We start from the raw sequence: 23,865 nt of genomic DNA, 5'->3' as shown, positions 1-23,865 counted from the left end.
AGGACGCTGACGTTCCCGTGCCGCAGCGGAGGGTGGGAGCCGACTGCTGCGAAGGGCCGGGAAAGCTGGGAGGGACAGATGCCCGATGGGAGCAAAGGTTCGAGATGGTTATCAGAGGAGCAGAAACAGGCTGGTTCTGTCTGTGCCCGTCCCAGCTCCCCTCGTCTCTGCACCTCCCGCCTCTCTCCTGCTGAAGCAGGAAGGCTCTTTCTTGCCGTGAAGATCCGACATGGGCTCAATGCTGTCAGTTCCTCGGCTTGCCGGTGGCACCGTGGCAGTTGGCTTCATGGCTTCGCCAGGGCGATGGCATGGGACCACGGCTGCACCAGCTCAGCCTTGACTGGGCAAAGGCTCTGCTGCTCACTGGGCTGTGATGGAGAAGCTGCTGACTGGCACCATGAGCAGCCCACAGTCTGGTGACTCTCATTGACAAGACTTGATGCAAACCCTGTAAGGGCATAATTACTAGACCATCATTATTGCTGATGAGTCTTGAGCTAAAATGTCTCTTCAGATTAAAAGAACCCTCAGACACACACATCTGCGATCCCCAGCCCCGTGTGCCCGCTGCTGTTCTGCTGCAGATCTGCAGCTCCGAGTCTCGCAGCATCGCCCTTCTGCTGAGCGGTGCCCGTGCCTGAGCCTGCTGGGAGCTGCGGAGCCGCAGACGCTGAAAGCTGTCAAAGTGCACAGAGATGTTCTGGGTGTTTTCGGCTGAGAATTTAGCTCTGCTCTGATGAAGCCGTAACAGCCAGCCGAAGAGGTTTTATTCAAATCAAGGTGTTATGGACTAACCCCTCCTTGCAGCAGCTTCCGAGATGCCCGTGTTTCCTGGGCTGTTTGTTCTTTCTCTCAGCCTTTGAAAATCAACAGGGTTAAATTTGGGGGCACAGGAGCTCCCCAGCCCGGCCTGGTCGCACCAAGGGGCAGAGATGTGGGGCGGTGGAGCCAGCAGGACCTTTCTGGGCAGCGCTGCAGGCCCGCGGGCGCAGAGCGTGGGTCAGATCACATCCCGCTGCGGTGCCCAGCGGTGGGTGGTCGAGGCTCCTGTGATCTGCAGCAAGGACTGAAGGTTCAAACCTCCCCAATGCAGTTGCAGTGCCCGGGTGTGTCACGCGGTGGGTCGGGCATTGGCACTGGGATACGGAACCGTCGAGTGCTTTGTGTGGTGTGGGGCTGCTCCGGGCTCCAGCAGGGTGGGAGGGCAGCGGGAGCAGTCGCTGCTACCTGGGCACTGGGGAGCTGCTACTTGGGCACTGGACCACTGCAGAGCCGCTGGCAGAGCAGGGATGCCCATGGGTGCTCTCCACGCCCCGAGCCGTTGTGAAGCAGCCAACCTGTCTTCTGTCTTCCTCTTCTCTCGCAGGAGCTAATTATGGTGATGTTAATGAGGCAGAGGTGCAGATGCTGCCCAGGGTTTTAATGAGACTTCAAGTTTTCTGCTGCTTTTACTGGAGAGACAGAGGAAGGGCAGTCTGATGGGAGCGGTGGGCAGTGGGGGCACATGGGCGGGCTGTGTGGGGTCAGCTGGGCACTAACAGCCTCGTGGAGCCCCAGTGCTGCTGTCCATGGAGCTCGGTGGGTCAGCGTGCCCAGGAACGGACAGGAGAGGGGTTTTGTGGGGATGGAGGGATCAGGGACGGTCTGGTGCCAGAGTTGGGCCAGCCTGCCTGCCCTGGCAGCACAGGGACGAGAGGTGTTTCTCCTGGTCCTGAGCAAGCCCAACCATGGTTCTCTGCTGAGTCTGCCCCTGCTCTGGAGCTGCCTTAAGCCACAGAAGGGACCTTAAAAATCTTCTAGTTCCATCCCCTGCCCTGGGCAGGGACACCTTCCCCTAGATGTGGGCTTCTGTGACTACCTCCCACAGCGTCTTCTCCTTCTGGCCCCTACCACTGCTGCAAACGTGCCCAAATCTTGGTGCTCCTTCGCTCCTCCGTCCCCCCTGGTGCCCAGCCCTGCCTGGGGCTGTGGTGAGTGCCAGGCAGGAGGATGGTGCCCAGCCCGTGCCCAGCCAGCCCGGGGCTGGAACGCTGCTGCCAGGAGCGTTTCAGATGATCTTCTGGGGAGAGGGACAGGACAAATACTTGTGCGTGCACGTGGCCAGGGTGTGCTGGGAAGCTCTAGGCCTGGAAATGACAAAGTAGAGGTGCTGGAGCACTTATGTAAAATATCTAAATAAATCTTTAATATTTCTAATTGCAAATGTACATAAATTGCACGGCCACATCATTTCTTTGAACACCAACAACTTTCTCTGTACATTATTACATAGTTTAAAAGGAGCTGAAGGAGATTCAGCAAACACTTCCACTTTGCTTTTTTTTTTGTTTTTAAACATACTTACAAAAAAAAGATTTTTTTTTTCTTTATAAGAGGATATAAAACATAGCGACTGCTTATAAGGAACAAGTATCAGCCTAAGCAGATATACAGAGAGAGGTATATCTTAAGACACAGTGATGTATGATAAAGGAATATGTGAACATGGAGACTGCACTCTGGGGTACTGGTAGCTGATGCAGAACCACATGGCATTTACAGTGATGTCACAGCTCCAGTAATCTGTGAAAGCCAATGCTTGAACGTGACACCCTTTTCCAAAGCGTGGTCATTTCTGAGTGTTGTGCAACACCCTCAAGATTGGATTTGGTTTGTAAAGCCCATGAGCTGCGTGTTCGCGTGCTGCTGGCGCTCTCCCTCTCCCCTCCACGTGCAATTTTCCCCAGGGGAAAAGAAAAAGGAAGCAGTTACCTGTGCAGGGTTGGAGCCCGCTGAGGCTCAGAGCGGGGCAGGTGCTGCATGTCTGAGCCCTGTGGCCACGCAGCCTCCTCAGAAATTGTTCTGAGGGGTCAGAGACCTACTCGGAGGTTGGCAGTGCCCCTTCCCAGGGCCAGTTATGGGGTCTCCTGGTGGCCATGAGGCCGTGCGCCCTGACCCACGCAAGCTCCTAGCACTGGCCAGGCTGGGAGCTGCGCGTCACGGACCGGGCAGTGACCACGGTGGGGCCGTGGGACACTGCTGTCACGGGGCTGTGGGCAGAGGGCGTCTGCCAGGGGCTGCTCCCCTGCCCTGGGACCACGGGGGAAATGAGCCCCTTGCAGAGAGAATCCACGAGCCACACTTTGCGTCTGGCCTGGCCGAACGTGTCTGTGCATCTTCCATCTCCTCTGACTAAAAATCCTTTCCTTGTCCATCACAGACCAGACCTCTGGATGTTTTCTACTGCACCTGGCTAGGGACAGTAGTAACAGGGAAAAGCCTGCGAGTGCTCTGAACTTTGGAAATGATTGATGACGTGCTGATCGCTTTCCTAGGAGAGCCTGCGATGCCTCGCTCAGGGCCACCAAGTCCCTTCTTTTTTCCCTACCCATGGCAGGGGGGTTGGAACTAGATGATCTTTAAGGTCCCTTCCAACCCAAACCATTCTGTGATTCTATGATTCTTCCTTTAGGAGTATTCACAGTAGCAGAACCTGTGTCCTGCCCCCTGCAGTAACCTACGGGGCTGGCTGCCAGGCCAGAGGGTTCAGCGTGTTCTCACAGTGCAATCAGTGCTTTACAACTGCAAAAGCAGAAAACAAAACCAACCAGCCTCAAAATGACAATGAAGAGTGAGGCAGGCCTCTTTGGATGGCAGCGGGATTTGCTTAAACTGGTGCAAAAGGGGCTGGTGACTACACTGTAGTATTAGTTGGTGTGGGGAAGGACTTGGGTCCCTCCCATCTTTTGGCACTGAAGCCATAATCCGTGTCCAAAATGATGACACTGACAGTCTGCAGAGACCTTGGAACACTGTCCAGTCCGTTTCATCCCCTTTACACGAAACTTTGCTCGTTTTTCAGAAGCGTTCACTACAGTTTACCAAAACCCCAAATCAAAACTCTTAGAACAGAATCCTTGAGGCGGACCAGCCCCAAATCTGGATCTCTGGCTTCTCTCCCTTCCCCTTCCCTCAGATCCCCAAAGGGAGGAGGCTGAAGTCATAACCTGTGTCTGGATCCAGCTTTGCTGGTTTGAGGCCACCTCTCCAAAACAGCAGTGAGATACAGCCAAATCCTGACCGAATAAGCAGCACCAGAAGTAAGTTACTATATACAACTGTTAGTGAGATAGATAAGTTACAGTAAACACTGAAAACATTTACAAAAAAAATATTAAGACTTGTATCAGGATAAAAATCTGAGTGTGTTTCCGTTTTGTTTACACTTTGACGAGTTTGCACTAGAACAGCCGCTTACTGTAGAAAGCTCAAGAACGAAAAAGAAAATGGAGCAGATCACGAAACGTTACGGATAGTGGTCGCTTTGCTCTGGGATTGCCTCTGGTATTGCTACGCCACACGCCAGGGCCGAGGGGCAACCTGGGCACGCGGGGCTCGCTCACGCACGCGTGTCACGCACACACACACGCACACACACACATATATAAATGTACAGTTTATAAATAACAGAAACACAAACCGAAGGAACAGAACTGAACCGAGCCTGGATCTCAACACCTACCCCCAACCCCTTTCAGGAGAGGGTCATGTTTAGGTCCAGTTGTTGGCAGTTGCAGGGGAGGGAGACAGGAGAGAAGGAATGGGGGGGGAAGGGGACGACTCTACCGTAACGAGACTGTGTCCTGATTTGAATTTCTTTTCATACTGGCTCAGGAAACTAAGCAACAACTCCAGAAGGTGTTGGCACTGGAACTTCTAAGATTTTAATAACTCGCTGTGGAAGGATTTAAGCGTTCCTGCTAGTTCAGCAGAACGCGCTGTGTTCGGTAATTTGCAAGTCTGAGGTGAACCAGGAGTTTGTGACAGCTCAGGGCGGGGGGAGCAGTGCCTTGGCTCGTGGTTGAGGAGAAGATTAAGCTGTACTGTGCTTAGCTTCAGCACGGAACAATTGTTTTGTGGCTGTTTCTCTTTTTCCAGCGCTTACGGAGAGCACTGACTGCATCCCAAAATTACTTCTGCGTACGAATGGAAACGTGCTGCTGGTGGGGCGCCCGCCCCCGGGCCCTGTTAGCGCTTCCATTCCTCTACGTTCCTCCTCTCTTGGAAACCTTCCGTCTCTCGCAACACAAGTATTTTAGAACTCAAACCCAAGCAGCTCTAAACATACACATCTCAGGGCAACAACGCTTTAAAATAGTCTTTTTGCAAGGTTCTTAGGACGGGTTTGACTCTGAGACAATGGCAGCTGTAAGTGCACGTACCCAGCGGTCACCGTACCCCGGGTGTTCCTAACCTGTCTGCGTCTTTCTCCAGTTGTAACCTTGTCAGTTTTGTGAGGTTCTTCAAAGCCATCTGTGCTAGTCTCCAAAATTCAAAGGTGACTGTACTTGTCATAAACACTTAGTTATGACTTTTCTCTGAGGAGCTCCGTTTGGGGGCTGCTGTGACCGCACCACTCTGCAGGCGTTGGCGGGCTGCCGAGACCTCGGGGCAACGCGGTCGCTCCTCCGGGGACCGAGCCGCACTGGGCTTGGCCCAGGGCTTCCAGGGAACAGAAAAACGTTTAGGGGGGAGAAGAAAAAAAAAAAAAAAAAAAAAGCATCTTTAATTTTGAAAACAAATGCATGTGGAAGAATGCTGTTAAGGAGCCTTATGGCTGTGGGGCAGCATGGCAATGCAGAGCTTACTGGCAAAGTGTCCTGCTCGGGCAGCCTGGCTGGTGGGAGGCTGGAGACGGAACCTACGCTGTGCGGAGCTCAGGGAGCATCAGTCCCTCGGCCTGTACATTTACACACGGCAGGAGGAGCCAGGACAGGCGTGGAGCAGTGTGTTAGGCTTTAGTGGGAGGAATAGGCAGATGTCCTGTACACTGTACACTGTCAGCCGTGTCTCAGAGAGATCTCTCTGGCTCGTGGCGAGTGACCTGCTCTGAGAGTGGGAGTCCTGAAGTACTAACTTAAAAAAAACCAAAAACACCACAAACCAACAAACACACCGTGGCGGCAGGTCAGCGGCACCATCCCCCCGTTAAGGAGGTGACCCCTCCGCTGAGCACAACGTGTCTGAAAGTGCCGAATCCGCGTGTTTCAGCGGTTGGGAAAGTCTAATCCTGGCTTATGCCTGCACAGTGCTCCTGACAAGGGGGCTCTCGCTGGTGGCTGCTGTCCTTGTTGGTTACTCCCTTATGACCATGTTTTACATTCTTCGAGCCGGTTAATTTCCATGCAGTGCTCATTCCCAATTTAAAGAGGATAGTATTCCAGAAAATGGGATCTTTTTTTTTCTAATGCATACTGTGAAAGAAAAGAAATACAATTACCGATCTTCATGGGTCTTCAGGGCTTTTTCTTGTTTCTTTGTCTGTTTTTCTCCCCAGAAACAGTAAAAATCTCGGCATTACATCCCCACAAGGAACCCTTTGTCAAGCAAGACGCTGGCCATTCCGTGTAGCCCCTCGCTCCCCCTCTGCCACAACGGGCACCAGGAAATCCAGCCCCTGAACCTCACCCACAGCTCGGGGACCGAGCTCAGGTGATGGTGACTTTATTCTGTGTCTGGAAGAGTGTGTGTGGGGGGACAGTGCCCTGGGGCTATTGCTTATAATAGCAATAATCTTCCCCGTTATTGGTGAGAGAGGAGAAGCCGTAGAGGGGAATTGAGGGGATTGAGTCGCCGTTCACTGGGTGCCAGCTCCTCCCTCCACTTGCGTGCCGGAGCCCTGGGCTTGCTCCGCTCCCCGGGGCTGCGCGGGGACCCTGGCAGCCCCAGCAGCACCAGGCATGCCCTTCGCCGCCGCCCGGCCGTCGCGGCTCCCCACACAGCACCCCTTTGGCAACCACCCTGCGCAGAGCACTCTGACCCCTCAGCTGCACTGCGCTCCCGTACGGGCGGAGTTAGTTAAAGACTAATTAGCCACGTGAATACCCCGTGGACGGTCACCCTGTAAAAGTCGTCGGCCTGACAAAAGCCGCACTGGGACGGAGGGCTGGGCTGGGGTTTGCTCTGGGAGAGGGCTGTGCTCCACAGGGAGGCACAGGAGGAGCGGGCCAGGCATCACGGCTGTCCCTCGTATGGCTACGTCCAGCAGCACCCTTGAACTGGACTCACTGGGCCGCTGCCTGCTGCAGGCGCTGCCCAGCTCCCTTTATTTCGCTTACTGCAATGACAAGGATGTTATTCCTTGCTGGGAGGGGTGAGGCATATCCTTTGGGCAGTTTAGAAGGAAAAGGTTACTTTTGTTTGAACATTAAACACTGATTTAAAACCAACAGTGACAGCAATTCTCCAATATCTGTTATTTCCTTATGCCACTCATCTCACACTCCATCTCTCCGGCCCCTCAAGGTGCTGGCATTAGCATCTCCCACAAAGGCTCAGTCAAGCGCGCCGTCCGCGGTGAGGAGCTGGGTTCTCGGGGGAGAGAGCAGCCGTTCTCTGAAGCCGCGGCTCACACCTGCTGCTGCACGGTCTCTCTGGCCAGGCCTCCTCTCCTGCGGCAGCACCCTCCGCGGGTTAACAATTACTGCTGTTTCTGAATTCTCCATTCTCTGTAATCTGCAATTTAGTTGGGTTTGTGGGGGAGATCCCATTACGTGTCTGCATGCTGTACCTCTCTTTCAGCTGAGTAAGGGCACTCATTAACCGTGCGTTGGCAGCATCCAGGGAAGCAATGCGTTTCTCCTGCAATCAAAGGGGCAGAGGGGAACAGTCAGCGGAAAGGCACGGAGACCAGTCCCTCTGTGACGTCCTGAGACAGCGGCCCAGAGGCCTCTTGGACCAGGACGTTTCTCTTTGGCATTCTCAGGTGTGTTTTTTTAAGTGTGTTTTTTGAAACCCGCTGCTATTATCAGGGCCACAAACGTACGTTGCCTGTGGAATGTGAGCTGAATTCATTTTAGCATCCTGAAGAAATCGGAGATAACATACCTTCTCTAATTCTTCAGTTACACAGAAATTCATTCTACTGTTTGCTCTAACTGCAGCTGTTACAAAGATGATAAGATTCCTTTCCTAAAACCAAGCTCTCCCAAGACAGTTATTCCTGTCAGTGTTTAATTGATTTTGTTAGTGTAAATTAATAGTTTAAATGAGTCGTGGCCTCCCAGGGTGGCTTTGATGGCAACTCTCACCGATTGCAGTATCGTAAGGATGGGAGCAAGAGGCTCCGTGCTGCAGCCTGCTCCTGCCACCCCTGCTCTTTGCAACCCTGAACAAGTACCATCCCTCTCTGCCCGCTGTTACTGGGAGGGAACCGGACCAACTCGGAGGGGCGCAGGAAGTTGCCTCTGTGTAACTTCCAAGGTCCACGTAGGAACATGCCCAACATTATTGTGCAGCCTGAGATGACAAAAAGAGAACAGGGCAGAGTGGCTCACGGTAGGAGCCCCCCATGTAAGATGGAAGGCGGCACGAGACGGGCCGGGCTGTCACGAGCTGCTGCAGCTGCACCACCCACACCGTACGGACACCCCTGGGTCTGCCAGGCTTTGCCGGAACGCGGAAGGGAACACGAGGATGTACTAGCTTTCAACAAATTACTCTGCAGAAAAACAGCGATTCTTTTTACAAAGTTCCTACTGGCTCACCTCCTTTTTAATTAGCTATACAGTAAATTCGTCATGAGCAGTGACTCACAAGCGATTAATAGGGTTGTAAAGAGTAAGCCTAGAATATCCTGTCACCTAGACACAACCTGTCGGAAGGCCTCGCTGCTGAGAAATGCTGATCTCTGCCTAGACAAATTAAAAGATTATGGACCGTATTTTCAGATTCTCTTTTCCAAGCATCATGTTTTGCATCCATCATCTGATGCTCCTCTGCCATTGTAATCTATAGCAATAACTGAGCTTCCCGATCCTGAAGGTACAACCCAGAGGCTGAAAAAACATGTTAGCTTTGCCCGGGGCAGTCTTTGTGTTCCTTGTTTCCAGGTCCTGCAAGCATTACTGGAACATGAAGCACCAAGCAAAGCTCTGGAGACCTCAGACTGAGCCAACGAGGATATGATCCTTCCACAAACTGACCCAACTGTGGGCATGATACTTCCACAAACTGCCACCCCCCCACATCCTCTGTGCTGCCTGCCAAGCGCCAAGGCTGGAAATGGCCGTACGAACACCAACGCTGTGACAACAAATCGCATCCTGCTGAAGTCTGACCAGCTCTGGCACTGACTGCAGCCTGCTGCCACCCCACTCACGCACAGTCTTGCTGTGCTTCAGCTGGCACTGCTGCGTGGCTGCAGCCCTTGGTATTGAGGACTCACCTGTGCATCGATAATCTTCTGCTTGGAATCCACGGCAGCCTGCATTTCTGCATGGTCCTTCTTTAACTCCTCCTCAACTGACATCAGCCTGGTAGTCGAACAGACAAGAAAAAAATTACATTTGTTGGGCTCTGCTAAGCCCAGATACCAGTCTCATACACATCTAAATCAGCCACACAGAGCGAATGATACAGATCCTGTCCTCGTTTAGTTGTGGACCCCAAGGAAGCAAAGGGGTGTTCTACATCTCTGAAGCACATAGGGAAGAGATGTGAAATAGTCTACAGGTGGAAATGGCCTCACATAGCAGCCCCCATCATCCCCACCAGGTCAAACTGCCTCATCTGAAATGGCAACGCTGAGGCACACGCTGAGACGCTCCAGGACCCACGGCTGTGCGTTTGAGCACAAAGGAGGCAGTCATTGGCACCACCTTATCTTACACACTACCTTATCTTACACACTTGCACACAAACCAATAGTTTAGAACTAGTCTTTTTTCTGGCTCCTACTCTCCTCTAGAGATCTCTACAGCAGACTGTCCCAAAGCTTAAGTGACACGGAACAATGAAGACTGACCCATTTATGAGGGCTGACTAAGCACTAAGTTGGCTTGGCTCAGGTGAAGGTGCAGTTGCTGCACTGCAACAGTCTATCTCCTGGACAAACATAAACACCACATCCCATTGGGTGGGAGAAAGGGATTTACAGCTAGGAGTAATGGGATGATGATGAGATCTTTAGCTAAACATCAGGAAAAGAACGTTTTGATTGTTATATCCATTGCTCATATAAACAGAAGAGTAAGCCTGCCAGATCCTCTGAGAACTGGGGTGGGCTGCCAGCTCTCTCCTCCTCAAGTTTTGCCTTTGTCAATCAGGAAAATGTAAGGGTTCTCCTTGTCCCACCCAGGTAACACTGACGGGGGGACCCAAAGAGTCAGAGTTTGAAATCCTTCCCAGGAGCTGTAACTCAGAAGGGCAGGAAGTGAATAAATGCTGGAAGACCCACATGGAAGCCTGCCTGCACCTCCAGGGAGACTTGATCCTCCTGAGCAGGGGTCAGCTCTAATGCCAGCCAGGCCACCTGCCTTATTGACGTCTCCAGCACTCCCATCTCCCCTGTACCTGCTGATGATGCCCTTCATCTGGATCTCCTTATCCTCCTGCTGTCTCCGGAGCCGCTCCTCGCTCTCCTCCAGCCTGGCCTGGTACTCCAGCATCAGTTTCTGCGTTGTCTCCTCCTGGCATTTGAAGCGGGTCTCATACTCCTCCAGCTTCTTGTTGGAGATGCGAAGCTTGTCCTGCAGCACCACTAGGTCCTGCTGGTACTACGGCATGCAAGGACAGACACAGGAGGAGAAAACACATGTGGCATGTTACCTAGAGGGCTTTGCCCTCGCCAGGGTTTCCCCATAACCCGATATGCCCCTCTCCTTGCATCAGACTAGCTGCAAACCCGTATCAGACAACCCCGCTTGCCGACACCTCCTCTTCAGTCTTCTCCACACTGCGCTAGGAGCGATGCTGCGTTCCACGGGGCGGGCAGGTCACTGGCAGGTTCAGAGAATGGGTTGTTAGCAGAGTCTGGCATTTCACATGGGAATGCAGGTTAGAGCGAGCGAATGGCAAACGCATCTGGCATCTTCCTCACACCGACAGCGCAGGGCTAAACGCAGGCAGGAGAAGCTGCACTGGTGGGATTTTGGGTTTACACAGGAGCTCTTCAGTCTACAACAATAAATGTGGGTGCTCTGGACGTGCTGGAAGCCAAGTACGAGCCGCTAGTGCTGCCTCGTGCCAGGCAGTGGGCTCTGAGCAGCACCCGACGACGGGCACTGCCACCTCGGCACAAAGCGGTAACCCTGCATCGAGGCGAGGGCATCGCTGGCATGGGCAGGGGCAGGGACCACTGCTGCCTTCTGGGGCCCAGCACTTTAAACAACCCAATCAGATGTCCAACCAGGGCTCAATCCAAGCAGAGCTGCTGCATGAAGCCAAGATCCCACAGTTGTACTGTTCATTCAGATGAAGCTAAAAATCAGCAGCAGAATTATCACATGAAGCAATCAAAAAAATTAGGAGCTTTCTAACTCAGTAAAACTGGGCTCAGCTATTGCAGAAGCATGGCATTCAGCACGACTTGCTTTGCTAAAGGAAAATCTAGTGTGTATCTGTACAAACAAATCCCCACTTCAATTTCAAAAAATTATCTTTGGAAATAGTCTTAAAAAAAAAATCTCAACTGGAATAATGTGAGAGTAATTAACATACAGCTGATAATTTGAAAAGCTGTTTTAAAGAGTCAGATTCAGGAAAGAGACTTCCATTTGAGTCGTGAAATCTGTTACAAAGCTGCAAATGTTATTCCTGACCTGACAGAAACGTGCTTAATTGTTTCTTAACTCGGTCGGCTGCAAACATGGCCTTCCCCTTCGGCCATCACCGCCTGTGTGAGCCCTCAAACGATGGACTTTGCTGTGTCCCAGTTTTGAGAGTCCCGCTGGGGGGGTCTGACCCACCACCCAGCTCCTGGGCAGGGGAAGACAGCCAGGCTGCTGCCCGCGTACGGTCAGCCGGAGCCCCAGCCCAGGGACATCCACGTTGTTTTCCCAACATCACTCCACTAACGGACCGGCTGACAGCACAGGTAACTGTAACTCCCAGGGACTGAAAATTTAGGATGCTGATGGTCTTGTGAATGGCCGACGTATCGGTGCCGTGGCTGGCGGACGGGCAGGACCTCTGAGCTCCTCCTGCCTGCGCAGGGACAGGCACAACAGAGCACTCCGGTTTTCCTTTAGCAAAGCTTTTACTGCAGCACTGGAACGACACAGTTCACACGCGTCACCTGGAGCCATGAGGGAGCACAAAGGCCCATACAGTGGCACAGAAGCACTAAAGTCAGACAGAAGGGAGTTGCTTGAACAGGAAAGATTAAATACCTACCCTAGCCTTAAAATAGGAGCAGCGTAAGTGAGCGCAAGTGATAGCAGGAGAGGCCTCAGAGCCCGGAGGAGTCGCTCCTGTCTCTAGAACACTTGTCTCATTCTCGGTCACCATTCACGTCTCACAGTAATGGGGAGAGAGATTATGCTAATGGTGATCTGTAATGGCAGCGACTGATGGGACAGCAAAGGAACAAAAGATGCTGCATGGGAATGAGAGCGCGGCCCCTGGGGGTGGGGGCTCCCTCCGACCTTGGGACAGGGACCGGTGTGCTGCAATACTGTTGGAGTTCGTAATCCCACCACTGTCTACCCAGAGCAGGGCCCCGCACAGGACGGGGCGAGCCCGGCATGTCCTGGGGGGGCAAGGGCCCCTCAGGCCAGCACGGGAACAGCACAGTCCCTGGGAGTGCCCACTTGGTAAAAGCTGAGCCCGTTTCACAGGAAAAGGTGCCAGGAATGGGATCGGTGACAACGCTTGGCACGCACCGTGCCCACGCCGGAGGGCCATCTGCCTGCCTGCGGGAGCTGGAGGAAGGCCAGCACACGTTCCTTAGCGTGTGCTCCTTCGGCATTTCACCTGGCTCCGGTGCCGCCCCAGCGGCAGAGCGTGCACTGCGGCCCCACGCGCACCCCAAGGAGCGCTGAGCCCTTCCATGACCAAACGCAGCCGTAACGCAGTGCCTGACGCACCGGTCCGAGGATGCCTCCTCTCCCATTGCTGCCTACTGGTGTCCCTGCTCCGCTGCTACTCACGGCTTCTGCACCTCTGCAAACAAACTGCTGAACAGGTACGTTTTTCTGTGTCAGCTGCTACCTGATCAGTACCTGTCTGTGTATTTCCAGGAGTACCCAAGGAGCAGGCAGATGCTAAGAGATGGGCTGAACTCTCACAAAACTCTGCCAGGCTGCTCCTGGGAGCTGTCACCTTGTACCTCCCAGTCCCTGCGATACCCGCCTTCGGCATTTCACTTGAATGTTAACAGGTGACAGTCCCAAAATGGCACAGCACAGCAAAATGAGGACAGGAAGGCTATCGTAACAGAAGCAGAAACATGTCTGTGCTGGAAAAACAGGAAAGAGGTCTGGGGAGGGTGATGTCTGCAGTTCTGTGGGATGAGGGGGGTAACGTGTGGCTGATGTAGCAGAAGAGAAGCACATTGAAAAAACATCCCAAACGCTAACTGTGCCCAGCTGCAGCGGTCCTGGCAGAGCCACGCTGCTGAGAAAGCATCTTGCAGAAGCAGCAATCAGCAAAGATGGGATCTTCTCAGCTCCTGGCTGCTGGATCCCTATTTCAAACCCTCCTTCTCCACCCCTAGGCCAGGCCTACTCTGTCTCTTCCCTGCCTCTCCCACGGAATACTGCAGAACTGACCTCCTGTCACCCCCCAGGCTACTCAGGCCTCAGCGTGTGACATGGCCATGAGCTCGGGGCAGTGTCCCTGCACCACTGAAGTCACGCCAGGCCCCAGAGCTGTCTCTGAGCAGAGAATCTGAATTTTTAGGTCTATTTTACAGCCTTTTGATATGGGATCTGCTTCGTGCTACATGGCCCTGTTGTGAGGCACGAAGCTGCCTGGTCCTTACTCTCATCTTTCACAGGTATGCTGAATTCAGTGTTTAAGCTTTCTCCCCCTGCAGCCGGGGGCAGTAGGAATGGGGCAAGTCACAGGCTCTGGCTGGTGTCAGTTTGCTGCAGAGCAGCACCACCACTTGATTCCTGGCTCCTGTTTTTCTTACTTGCTCTCATCAGAGGGTAATTCCAGTCACTGAGTGTGTGAAAAACCTCCCAAACCTTCCCCAGAAGTGCCCTGTGAAGCTGAGCAGCCAGGCACAGAGTGACCTGAGACCCCTCTCCTGGGCAGGGACGTGCCACATAGCCCACCTGGTCCCCAAGGTGCTCAGATGAACGACATTCAAGGAAATCCTCTCTCTATTTAGAAACTTGTTTCGATCCAATCAGGTTTTACCTTTTCTGCTTGGCTGAGCTCGTCCTTATTCCTGAGCTTATCCCTGTGCTTGGAATCTGGGTCAATGCTTTCATCTTCTAAAAACTGCATGTTCATATTCAAAAGCCAAGCAGCAGTGCGGTCCAGGGCATTGGGGTTCACAGGAGAAGGGGCCTACAATGAAACATACAACCATAACAAAAGAAAAACCTGTAACAGAAATGGTCATGAAGCTGGAGAGAGAGAATTTCCTTCCAAGCAAGCCCTCTCCCATGCTGCTCCAACAGCCCCAGACAAGTCTGAGCTCCCAGAGTGGTCGGGGCTGCGGGGTAGAACAACTCCTGCTCTGCACCTTGTGTTATTTTAGGTCCAACAGCCTTTCACGGGCCAAATTCTTCCCTGCGCCTCCCCACAAAGAGCTGTGCTGCAGCGGGGTCCTGCTGGAAGAGAGGGGCGCGGGTTTCTGAGCAGGTCCTACGCCTCGGGAGGACAGGACCTGGGGAGCACAGAGCTGCAGGCAAACGCAGTGGCTCGACGTGGGATATTCCCTCTGCAAGCAGAGACTTCCCACAACTCTTCGGCCTCTTTTACTGAGCCGCCTTTCTGCTTGCTGGGAGGTTTTGTACGGCTAAAACCAGATCTGCAAACTGAAGCGCTGCTTTTGGTCATGCATTCCTTCTTGGAAAAGAAATGTTTTCTTTCTGGCTGGGGCTACACTTACGATGCTGGAGAGGTCTAAATGATCTCAGCAGTTCACCTCAGCCTGTTCAGGCAGCAATGGGAGGAGGAGCAGTGCTGTCCCACGGGCAGTGAGCTGGAGCCACGACTGCTGCTTTTCAGCCCCAGCTGGGGCAGGGACTGCAAACAGCACTGCCTAAATATTTTCCAGCCACATTACAAGGTTGAGGAAGTGTATCTCTAGTTATTTCCCCTCCATCCTGGCTCAATATAAACTGCAGTAAACAGTTTCTTGGATGAACGCAAGGGATCGAGATGACTTGGTCGAGGGAATTCAAGTTAGTAAGTCCAAAATGCTGGGGACTTTCTCCTTCATTCAAACCTCTGGACAGTAGAGAAACCCCGTCACTGGCAAGCAGCAGAATGGGACGTTCCGTACTCGGAAGGAGTCGGGACTGGTTTAATCACCTCATTGTGGCTGGAGGCCTTCCCATGCCATCTTCCAGACTGGTCTTCCACTTCCAGAATTTTAAATCAGAAGTTTCAGACTTAGGTCACAAACATCACTTGCTCTAAATCCTCACCCGGCTTGTGGCCTTCTGCTTTTTCTTGCATCTCCAGCTCGGGCACTGTACCTGTGGTGGCTGCTCAGAACTTCTGGCTTCAAGGAGCAGTGGCCACCTCAGCTCATTTCAGCAGCACAGTGTAAAGGCCACTGGTAATGGATGCCAATAAACACAGCTCAGCACACTGTGCAAGGGCACTTCTGCCCCTTTCTTCCTTCTCTGAAGAAATAAAAAAGGACATCTGATCCGGACTGGGGCAGTTTGGAAGTCAGTTCAGCAGATGAACTTACAGAAGTAGCGGAAGCGCTTCTGGCTGGCAGAAACGAGGTTCATGGACTTCTACTGAAATGGCCACCAAAGGAGATTTCTTTGTTCTCAAAGAGCATTGAATACCACCAGCTATGAGCGGGCAGTTTCCCAGACGCTGCTAACACACAAGTGCAATGTGCAGATTAAGGGGAGGAGAGGCGTTCTGAGGACTTCAGGTCTTGAGAGAAACTTTGAGAGGACAATAGGGGTGGGTGGAGGAAAGATCTGCAAACACAACTTGGCCAGGGCTTTCCAAAGGTCACGTGGAGTTCAGTGTTGCCTTTCTGGAAGAAACTCTGCTGCTTGCAGAGCTCTGTGCCCTCTGCACCTAATGAGTATTGATCCACATTACACAAATGCTGCTACACGGCATGCTTGCTAATGTCAGCGCTTACGGATCGATACCGTACGCGCACAACAGCTCCGGACGGGGCTGATAAAACAGCTTTCCGCGGGCAGCACTGCCAAAGGCCTCCACGGCCGCCTTGTCACGGAGGGGCAGTGCCACCGACTCTGTTGCTCCTTCAACACCTACTGCTGAACGGTGCTTGAACGCTGCGTCTGGGCTGAGCCGCAGCCAGCTCTCGTCAGTTGTCCACGTTCTCCGGGTTTGCGTTACTTTTAAAACTCTTCCTTTTGGTACTGAGAGGCCCTACTGTGTTCATTTTCTATAGAGTTAGTTCTGAAATGTAGAATGAATAAATGAACACTAGAAAAACAATTTATCCATGTCAGGAGAACCAGAGGGCCCTGGATCTGCGACCTGCTGCTTTCGATTTGAGCACCGCCAATAGTGACATTTATTTCTGCACAGACCAGCAAGCGGTCTGGGACCTGAATCGCTGCCGAGCTCTGTGCAGCAGGAACATCCCTCTCCGTGGGGAGCACGGTCCTTCCATACCACTCTCACCTCCCCAGGTGCACTTACAGGAGGGTCTTGCAGAGCAAACAGGCAGGAGTGTCCAGGAGTGCCTGGCTCTGCTGGGACAGGAGCAGCAGCAGGGAGACTCTGAGATACAAGAGAAGATTAGGGCCTGGTGCAAGTCTAGGAGATGGTGTCGGGTTGACTATGGCATGGGATGAGAGCCTGGGCATGGAGAGGCAAAGCAGTGACAAGATGGTAGCGCAGGACAGAGGCGTGGCTGCCATCGCCCTCGTGTCTCTGCCACCGACCGCCCTGCGGCAGTCACCCGCCAACGTGCCACCCAACGCAGGAACACGGAGAATGGGCACTGGTCTGCATCCCCGTCCCTGGAGGGCCTCTGTCTCTGGCCACGCTGGGTGCAAGAGCCAAAGTACGTCCCCACCTGCGAGGCCACAGAGTTGGCACTGAGTCCTCTCCCACTGCCGCAATCCCCAACCACCCATTTTGTCTCCAAGTCCACGGGCTGACCCTGCCCGGCCCCTTCCACGTCCCCGAACTCACCTGCTTGTGCATCGTGCGCTGCTTCATCTCGGGGCTGTCGCCCTTGGAGGAGGAGGACTGCTGCCGGAGCCGAGCCCCGCTGCCGGGCCAGTCGGGCGAGGAGGACATCATGCTGCCGCTGGAGGGTCGCTGGTACTGGACCGTGCTCAGCAAGGAGGGCGGCGTGCGGCCGCGGGTGACCGGCGGGGGCGGCGGGGGCGGCTGGTCTATCCGCCGCTGCGGTCCCGCGCTGTTCTGCCGTGGCACGGTGGGCTGGCCGCCCTTCTCCGTCAGCGAGAGCTGCCGGCGGGCCAGCTCCCCCGGCCGGCGGGCAAACTCCTCGCCGGCGGCAGGCGCGGCGAAGCCGTGCTTGTTGGCCGTCAGCTCCTCGCTGTTGCTGTGGGAGCTGAGCGAGCTGTGGCACTCGGAGCCGGAGTCACCCAGCCCACGGGGCGAGAGCGGCAGCCCGGCGGCCATCTGGTAGACGGGGTTCTGGAAGGAGAGGGGCGCCAGGAGCTGGGGCCGGCCCGGCGCGCTCTCGCCACTCGGCGTGGTGGGGGGCTGGCCCACCCGGCGCACGGTGGCCATGCCCGTCACGCTGCTCTGCTGAGTCCGCGTGGTCCATACGCCCTGCAACTGCCCGAGGGACGACTGACTGTCATTGAGGGAGTCAGCCGTGCCGGGCGCGCTGGCCCCGCTGTCCAAGAGCCGATTGTCCTGCAAGTCCACCATGGACAAACTCTTGCTGCCATTAGACATCTGCACGTCGGGCTCATTGGCCTCTGAGTAACTGGAGCTTCGGGCAGGCGAGGGCTGCGCCCCAGCAGACCTTGTGACAAAAAACAAGTCCTTGTTTTCAGGGGTTGGAGATGGTAACCGTGTGAAATCTATCAGACTGCGGGGAAGTCAGTGCGTAAGGAAGAGGAGAGGAAAACAAAACAAAAAAGAAGAGTTGTGAATGCTGCGCCGGAGCAGGAAAACGAAATCACTCAGAAGAAATCAGCGGGGCGCAGCCGTGCGGGACAGGGAGGGGACCCAGCCCCTGCGGCGGGGGCCAGGGCTGCCTGCGGGAGGGACGGCGCGGGGCAGCGGGAGCACGGAGCGGTGTGCGGGAGCCCCGGGCCCAGCGCAGGTGAAGGCGGGCGAGGAAGGGGCACCGGGCGCGTGTGAGGGCACCGCGCTGTGCCGGCGGCATCGCGGACACGTTCCTGGGGGCTCTGCCTCCCCTGCTGGATCTGCTCATCGCGCCAACAGCACGTGTCACCCTTTCTGCTTCCAGTTTCCACGCCGCTCCCGTGTCCCTGCTCTGGACCTGGGCAGTGAGCTCCCGCAGGCACCCTGGCCAGTATTGGCACAGCATGGAGCACCGTGGGGGCCTGATCCATGCCAGGCCTCCACAGGTCAGACGCTGAGCTCTAACAGCAGAGCTAAAGCCCAACGACTGAAGGTTACCCACCGTTCCTCCTGCTGTAACACGCGTTCATGCAATATTGATTTCTTGGGGATAGGAAGAAAGAGCTTTGCAGTAGCTTAATGTGAATATACTGCTGATCAAAGATGGTGCATTGTAAGCAAGTATTTGGGTGAAAGCATATTGTCAGAGATCCTCCACAGCTCTAGATTTAAATAATTGTACTTCATGCTGGGAAGCATTAGAGATGAAAGCTCTGATTAGAACAAGTCCAGCACCACTGCTGCCTTTCATTCCTAATTAAACTGTTAAATATTATGTAGTTTCCACTTACAAACTATTTCACTAGCACAGCCTTTCAGTTTGTGTGGGCTCCATTTCATTTTCCACAAACAGAAACATTATAGGTCTGCAACAGAGTCATCTTCCCCATGAAGGAAACTCCTTACATAATTAGGCCAAAAAGCACGTTAGGTGACTGTGTCTGTGAGTCACTGCTCAGCACTACCAACACCCAGTATTATAAAACTGGACAGAGTAGACTGGAATTCATTGTTAGGCCTCTATGTCCTGGCAGCTGTTGGACAAATGTCTGGATTCAGACCTCAGTGAATTCAGCACATACTCTATATCTTACAAAGATGGATAAAGTCAATCCTATAAACCTGGCATAGTCAGAGACCTAACGAACGAATTCATCGCTTTGAGGTCAGCAAAAACAAGCCCTCAAGTCCTCAAAGGATGAACATTTCGCTTCTGCAGCCACTGCTCAACAGCTGAGACCAGAACTGCCAAGTTCTGGATTTCCCAGACCACATCCCCAGTTCTGGCTCTGAAGGGACCCAGAATGGAGCCACGTGCTCACACCACTGCCCACTGCTTTGCCTGGATTCAGGGCTGAACTACAGCCAGTACCGGTTCTGCCATCGGAAAGCCCAGTCAATGGATCAGGCAATCCCACACTATACCCTGTCCTGCCTGTCCCTGCAGGTGCTCAGATTTTGGCAGCAGATGCAGATTCAGCATTGCCCTGGTCCGTGGCCAGGCCACCTTTATGCTCTTACCCAGATAAGTCATTCTCTATCACCATTTTCTGCAGCCCCGCGGAGATGCTGTTGCCAGCATTAGGCGTGGACGCAGCGTGATCGGTCGTGACCGAGACCTGCACGCAGGCCGGGTTACTGAGTGCCGAGTTGACATCCCTCAGGATCCGAGGCAGAGGCCCAAGTTTTGTTGCAGTGCCCTGGGCAGAAAAGAGAGCAGAATTACTACCAACATCTTGTATTTTTGCTAGAGAACTGTGGGCTTTGCCAGCTGCTGGACAGTCTCTTCAGTGAATCACATTAAAAATATTTTCTCCATCATTTACCCCCACTGCTGAGGCTATGGGATGTCCCTTAGAAACTGCTGGCTGCTGTGGGACAGAGGAAGCAAGCGTGATTAACAAAGTTCAGATACAGAGGAGGACACCTATAGCCGAGCCTGGTCCAGGTCTCTTGACAAAAATCTTGTTAATTAAAAAGAAACCTTTTGAATCTACTGGGACAGACAAAATCCTGGTGATCAGCAGCTCTGCCTTCTCATCCCACCTGCCCCTCCATCCTCATCTCCCAGTGATAAACAGCAGAGGAGGGAAAGAGCTATACTCACCTGCCTTAAACAAGGATGTAAGGAATGAGCTACTTCTGCGGCATGTGCAAAGGCTGGGGAAGTGCTAAGGGTGATAACAACTGTGCTGTGCCCAGATATAGCTCATGGATTGACACCTGTTGGGCATGGGGAGGTGTGTGGGGTGGTACATATGCCCAGTACTGGCCAACTGGGCTTCCCCCAAAGCCTGTCCCAGCGATCCCCCCAGATACCTGCTCCAGTTGAGAAATGACCTCCCAGAGCAGCGAGTGCAAAGTGGACAGTTCCCGGCCCAGGTCAATGTAGCCTTCAAAGCCGGCTGTGTTTGAGATGGTTTCGGGATTGGAAATCTCCAGCAGAAATCTCTGCATATTAGTCCATTCGTGTTCCAGGAACTGATTCATAAACGACATGTATTCCTCTTTGCTGCCAAACCTATCGAGACAGCAAGAGGAATTTCAGCTAAATCCTGTAAACAGAAGTGCAGTCAACAGAACGGGTACGCGCATACGCAAGGAAGAATGCCAGAGCCTTCCTCTGGCATCTGAACCCTTCAAAGCCTTTGGGAGCCCCAGGTTGCCAGCAGGCACCTGGTACACCTCACTGATCATGGAATCAAAATTAACTCCAGCCTAGTCCAGCTAAGTCCTTGTCAGCAGGCCATCTCTGCAGTAGAAATGAAGGTGAAAGCTAGAGAAACAAAGCTGGTCTTGTTAATGGAGTGTATCTTACTGCTGGGTCAGGGCACAGCCTCCAGAAATAGGCCCTGTCACTGGAAATAAAGAAATCGCAGCGCCAAGCACCATCAAGTGGCTGAAGCCCAGTGAACGATGGCGGCTGGAATCCTGCACTCTCCCTGCTCTCCCACGGGCATGGAGGCTCACGCCAGCAGTGCCAGCCACTGCTGCCCCGGCACGACCGCTCTGGGGATCACCCTGCAGAGCCACTCTGCAGCTGGGCCAGCCCGTTTGTCCCCTTGGGCTGCCCACAACCTCCTTCCACCCTCCAAGTGCTCCAGCCAGACTTCGCTCTCAGTTCCATGTCTTATCTAGTGCACAACAGGGAGGGCCTCGTGGTTCCGCGGCACCAGCAGCGGTTGGTGCCGTGCCACTGCCAGCGATGCGGCGAGAGGCTTGGCTCCGCGCCGTCGGCAGGACAGCTCAGCTTGATCCCTTTGGCTTGACTAACGTCAGCTTAGGTAAAGAGTCTTTCCTGCAAAGTGCTGAAAATCTGAAAACCCTTTAGTTAGGGATCGGTCAGGAATATAGAGAATTTCTGTCATGAAGCGTAACACACTTGCATGTCTTCCGCCTGCGCGCGTGCACGCGCGTTCCTGACTGGGAACTAAGCTAGTTTCCAAATCTAAGAAGCTTTAGACAGAAACTGTCCATTCATGTTTCAGAAAGCTCATCATTTTGTTATCAGAGCTCAGGATAAGTAGCTCAGAGCTGCAGCCAGTGGAAAGATTTTCGGAAATCTCTCGCTTTGTTTCCATCAAACCAAGGGGCTTTGTTAGAACTTGAGAGCATCCACGTCCCCATCCTCCTTTCGTACCTTCCCAGTTCAGAAAACTGCATTTTAATAGCAGGGAAGGTCCCAGAGCTCACAGGAGGGAAAGCACCAGCTCCTGAGCTATGCACGCCATTGCTGGTGTTTGGGTTCTGGCAGGGTCTGCCAGGAGGCAGTCGGGCACCACCGCCAGCTGTGCCCCGTGCAGCCAACACGGGACAAGGGCCTGGCTGTGCCAGGGCGTTCCTGTGGCCACCCGCCCGCTTGCCAGGGCGCTCAGAACAGCCTGTTTTCCTGCTCATAAAACATGTCCTGTTTTGGAAACTCAAATGATCTCCCTGACCCAACAGTGAGGGAACGGGTCCCAGAGAGACGGGGGAAAAGGCCAACAGGAAACAAACAGGCGCTTTCCATCGAGGAGAGGAGCGGCTGGAGGAGACTCCCGATGCCGGAGCCACGGCTCTGCCTACACCCCGGAGTCTCCTTCCCCTTCTCCAGACCTGTCCCCTCCCGCTCCCGCAGCCCGGCTCACTTGGCGAAGTTGGCGAGGTTCTGGGTGACCTTGGCGATGAGGGTCAAAGTGCGCGCGGTGCGGTCATCCGGGTACTCCTGCAGGAGGCTGAAGAGGGACGGGGACATGATGGCCGGGCAGAGGAACCGGAGGAACAGGGAGGCACTGATCAGTCGCTCACTGATGTCTGGGCGGCCTCGGTTGCTGCATTCTTGTCTCCATGAGGCAAAAACTTCTTTGAGCTCCCTTGGGAAGACACTGAAACGACAGAAGGACACGCAGGGATGGCAAGTTCAAGGCCAGAGCGTTCCAACTGCCACACAGCAGTAACCAAACCTGGTGTGTATCAGCCGCGGGGCGCGACACCCAGACCTGAACAATGGCAGAGCCCTCTCGCCCTCCCGATCCACGGCAGCACCGCCAGCCACACTAGTCACAGGCTCTCGTCCTTCTTTTTTGCTGAGTGTCCGACGGGAGACTCAAACCACACAGGAAAAAGCAAACCTGCTCCGTAAACTTGTAAGAGAAGCAGCTTTCATCAGATTAATGTTCCTGGTTGTGCTGGGTGCCAGAGTCCCAGAAAACTGGGAAGACAGAGAGATGAAACAAACTGTGCAAAGTAGCTCATCACTTCTGTTGGCTGCATCACAGGGCACTTCAAACTGGGGGAGGCTCAGCCACAGAGGTGGAGAGTGTCTCCTGGAGAAACACGACATCGTGAGACCCACCAGCAAACACCAGCAGTACCGGGATCACCAGCACGGCTGGAACTTGAAGGGAGGGGCTGGGCAAATTGTAATACTCCTGTTCAAGCACCTGGATCAAACCCCACTGTGACTAGTGCAAACGTGGAGCCCCACCAGTTACTCCAGCCTTGTAACTGCACAGACCTCAGCCTGGCTTTCCTGGATGCCACAATCCCCCCGGGGCCAGCAAACACTTGCCACAGCAGCCCTTATCGCTGGGAAACTTGCTGCCTGTTTGTGCCTGGCCATCCCCAGCTCCCTGCTCCCACCTTATCCTGTTCCCAGCACGTGTTATTTATTCAGTGGGACACTCCCACCACGGGAGCAGGCTGGTGGTGGGTCCCTGGCACTCAGTTCCCCACCCGTCCCGGAGGCTGCCCTGGCCAGCAACCACCCTCTCTGTTTCCAAACCAGAGCTGTTCACCCACAGAGCAGGACGGTACAAAAGCAGACTGAAGAGGGGTCAGAATCCATTTTAGGCCATAAATCTCCTTAACAAACAGCCACTGCGGAGGACGGTTTCCCAGTTCTGCTGCAGGGACTGTCTGGGAGAAGCAAAGCTATGCCAGCTGGCTTCCCGCTGGCCTGCCCCCGCTCTGGGACGTACTGCCCTGCGGCCCAACCTCACATGAGCCGGGAAGAAGAGAAAACCATAGGGGTGGCATGGCCAGAGATGCCATCCATGTCCAGCAGCAGCAGCAAGAACCAGGCGGGAGGCTCCGCACTGGAGCAGCACTCAGCGCGATGAACCCGCCCGTGCACACTGCGCCCGCGGCAGCACGGCCAGGTCTCCGGGCAGATACGAGGGTGCTCCTCCTGCCGCTGGCACTCCCCGGCCTCCGGCCTCTGCTTCCCAGTGCTGCGGACATGCACTTCATCAAGCCCAACTGACCGTTCCTCGCCGCAGCTGCCGAGTTCAGGACCTGTGGTGTTGGTGGTCCGCCAGCGTGGCATGTGCCCCCACCTCTGCAGAGCCCTCACCCCTCGTTTCATTACTC

General features: G+C 54.1%; 1 protein-coding gene across 2 annotated transcripts in view; it reads right to left on the bottom strand.

Moving 5' to 3' along the window:
• Positions 1-7,452: 7,452 nt before the first annotated feature.
• Positions 7,453-23,865, bottom strand: part of DAB2IP (DAB2 interacting protein) — a 135,712-nt gene continuing 119,299 nt past the window's right edge. Inside the window, exons 8-15 of one of the 2 annotated variants that reach the window (XM_086625000.1) lie at positions 22,143-22,379; positions 20,335-20,536; positions 19,537-19,715; positions 17,083-17,956; positions 14,125-14,277; positions 10,333-10,535; positions 9,206-9,293; positions 7,453-7,620 (exon numbers count right to left, since the gene is read on the bottom strand). In XM_086625000.1, coding sequence (XP_086481126.1) covers positions 7,453-7,620; positions 9,206-9,293; positions 10,333-10,535; positions 14,125-14,277; positions 17,083-17,956; positions 19,537-19,715; positions 20,335-20,536; positions 22,143-22,379 — 2,104 coding nt within the window. The remainder of the gene's footprint in view (positions 7,621-9,205; positions 9,294-10,332; positions 10,536-14,124; positions 14,278-17,082; positions 17,957-19,536; positions 19,716-20,334; positions 20,537-22,142; positions 22,380-23,865) is intronic. The other variant, XM_086625001.1, reaches the window with a different exon arrangement.

The sequence above is a fragment of the Tauraco erythrolophus genome, chromosome 22 (genome assembly GCF_009769465.1).
Source record: "Tauraco erythrolophus isolate bTauEry1 chromosome 22, bTauEry1.pri, whole genome shotgun sequence".
Classification (NCBI taxonomy): domain Eukaryota; kingdom Metazoa; phylum Chordata; class Aves; order Musophagiformes; family Musophagidae; genus Tauraco; species Tauraco erythrolophus.
Note: the sequence above shows the minus strand (reverse complement) of the source record. Positions and strands in the feature narration are given on the sequence as shown.